This window comes from Dendroctonus ponderosae, unplaced genomic scaffold, assembly GCF_020466585.1.
Source record: "Dendroctonus ponderosae isolate FM_Combo_2020 unplaced genomic scaffold, Dpon_F_20191213v2 Dpon_F_20191213_2, whole genome shotgun sequence".
Classification (NCBI taxonomy): domain Eukaryota; kingdom Metazoa; phylum Arthropoda; class Insecta; order Coleoptera; family Curculionidae; genus Dendroctonus; species Dendroctonus ponderosae.
Window position 1 is genome coordinate 17,588,614 of NW_026018165.1, and position 2,548 is coordinate 17,591,161.

General features: G+C 45.6%; 1 protein-coding gene across 1 annotated transcript in view; it reads left to right on the forward strand.

Moving 5' to 3' along the window:
- Positions 1-536: 536 nt before the first annotated feature.
- The window catches only part of LOC109536702 (cGMP-dependent protein kinase, isozyme 2 forms cD5/T2), a gene marked incomplete at its 5' end in the record, with an annotated part of 15,272 nt that continues 13,260 nt past the window's right edge, over positions 537-2,548 (forward strand). Inside the window, 1 exon segment of the mRNA XM_048664130.1 lies at positions 537-1,717. Coding sequence (XP_048520087.1) covers positions 537-1,717 — 1,181 coding nt within the window.

Consider the following 2,548-nt stretch of genomic DNA (forward strand, 5'->3'; position numbering starts at 1 on the left):
GGTGTCTTTTAATAAGCTCGTTGCATTCCTTGTCTCGGTAATATTAAATATTTACATATTTTATACCGTTGAAAACAATCGGTGAGAATTCAGGACAAAATCCGTCAACATTCGAATTGAAAGCTGGATCCGCCCTTGTCCACACTTTCACTGCTGAACCCAAATTATTCATAATGCATCACACTGTTTCAATGACTGCGTCCACTCTGCGCACTCAATTTACCCTTTTCCTTAATAACAACGGTTAATCGTCGATTTAATTGCGAAACTATCGAAGATTGATGGCCGATTAATGAACTTGTCTTGCTGCAAATGTTGCGTGTTTTATAAAAACGTGATTCAATTGAACTTAACAAGCCTGTTATGGTAGTTATCAATAAATTAGGCAACCTGTTATTAACACACGTTTGAACCTGATCCGTTGGGAACTGTGACGTTATACGATAGTGATCCGATGGTCCGGATCAAGCTTGCAACACCTCCAAGTCAATAAGGCCCCTTAAACCCACACCCGCCCATTCTCCTCATTGTTTTAGCTTTCAGGATGATTCTCTAACCAAACCGTCGGCAATGAAGATCAAACGGCACCCAGGCAAAGCTGTGATCAACGATCCAGTTTGGCTGGAAATGGACATTCCGAATCACGCGCGCGGGCAGCTGTACGAGGCCAATTGGCTGGACACTCAGCAGAACTTGTCCAACATCAGCTCGTCCTCGAACTCATGGGACAAGTACAGCACGAAAAGCGATGGGACAGTGTCGTCCAGACTGGGGCAGTACCAGACGCTGCTGGAGGAAATCCAAAAAGACAGTCAAGAGGACCTTTACGCAGCGCCCAGGAAGATCAAAAGCACGGACAGCATCCGCTTGAAGTACCACAGCGACAAGATTCTGTCGAAAATCAACGCAAAGGCAGGAGAAGAGGCTGAAGACACCAACCAGTACTTCCTGCCCTCCCGGGGGCTGCAACGTGAGCAAAGCGTGAAGGAAGAGCGCAGCTTCCCAGTGCCCAAACCAAGAGCTAAGCTGTACCTTCCTAATGACGACCAGGACAAGTTCAAGATGGTACTGGAAGACTTGCAAAGGCAGATGAAGAAAAGCGTGCGCTTTGATGAAGTGAGTACCGACATTGATGAGGAAATCGAGAGACGCGAGCTGCCGGACGAGGCTCACGTGAGAGTGATCGTGAATCCGACCCATGAACTGCTGGAGAAAATCAGCCATAGCAAAGAGGCAGAAACAGCGGCGGATGGCCGCATCAGCGAATGGGTGGACATGCAGAATCAGTACCTAACAGAGGAAGATATTGCGGAGAAGGTCGGCAAAGATCTGGTCAGAAACGACAGCGGCTACTACGAGCACAGCAAGAAGATCAGGCAGCGCTTCCCTCCGAAGCACATCTATCCTTCCTCGTCGTCCAGCAGCGAAGGCAAAAGCGACAGCAACGAGGAACCGGAACAGGAGGACTACCAGAAAGTGTACAGCCTGTACAAAGAGGGAGTTTACGTGCGCAACTCACTGAAAGAAGCGCCGAAACGGAACGTTTCTCCAACTCCGGCGTTCCGCCGGAAGGATTTTGCTATTCCCAGACCCAAACTTTTAGTTCCTGTGCATACTTATGCGGTCAGACGACGACGGACTGGAAATCTGAACCGAAAAAGTAGTGATTATGGGACGGTTAGTGGCAGTGCACGGAAAGGAGCTGGTTCCAGTGAAGGTAAGAAATCTGGATTGGTTGACTGGAGAGATGGAAAAATCGGGTTTTATTTGAAGTAGAGGTTCAAAATTTGCAAAACTGGGCTGAGTGTTAACTGGTGTTCCCCCTGTTTGCTCCTATTGGGCAGTAAAATCGCCCAGGCGAAAATCATGGCCTGAACAAAAAGTTCAATATAACCGAATCTCGCCAGACGTTTGCAGCCTCAAACGCCTGAGAGGACGTAGGGGTGTTTTGCTCCTGAATGTTTTTCCGTTAGAATATTACAAATCGAATATGAAGGTTGTGGAGCGATAATAAGGAAGATTGCGATCGTTCAAAAACCGGTCAAAATAGACAGAAAATGTTGATTATTTGGGAACTGGAAAGGCCCCGGTGTTTTTTAATTAGCTCGTTGCATTCCTTGTCTCTTTCCGCTGAAAATGATGTATCACTCGAGGTATTTTGAGGAACTTGAAGTTTTTGGAAAAATCGGCCTCATAAAATTTTCGACCAAAAATCAAAATTTTACAATCGCGTTTTTTGCCCTTAGTGGATTGTTTCCGACCTAAGAAGCTGCTCAATAGCGAACATGAAAGTTGTTCGTCGAAAATAAGGAAGATATCGTCCGTTGAAGATTGCGACCGCTCAAAAACCGTTCAAAAGAGTCAGAAAATGTTGATTATTTGGGAACTCGAAAGGCCCCGGTGTCTTTTAATTAGTTCGTTGCATTCCTTGTCTCTTTCCGATGAAAATGATGTATCACTCGAGGTATTTTAAGGAACTTGAATTTTTTGGAAAACTCGGCCTCATGAAATTTTCGACCAAAAATCAAAATTTTGCAATCGCGTTTTT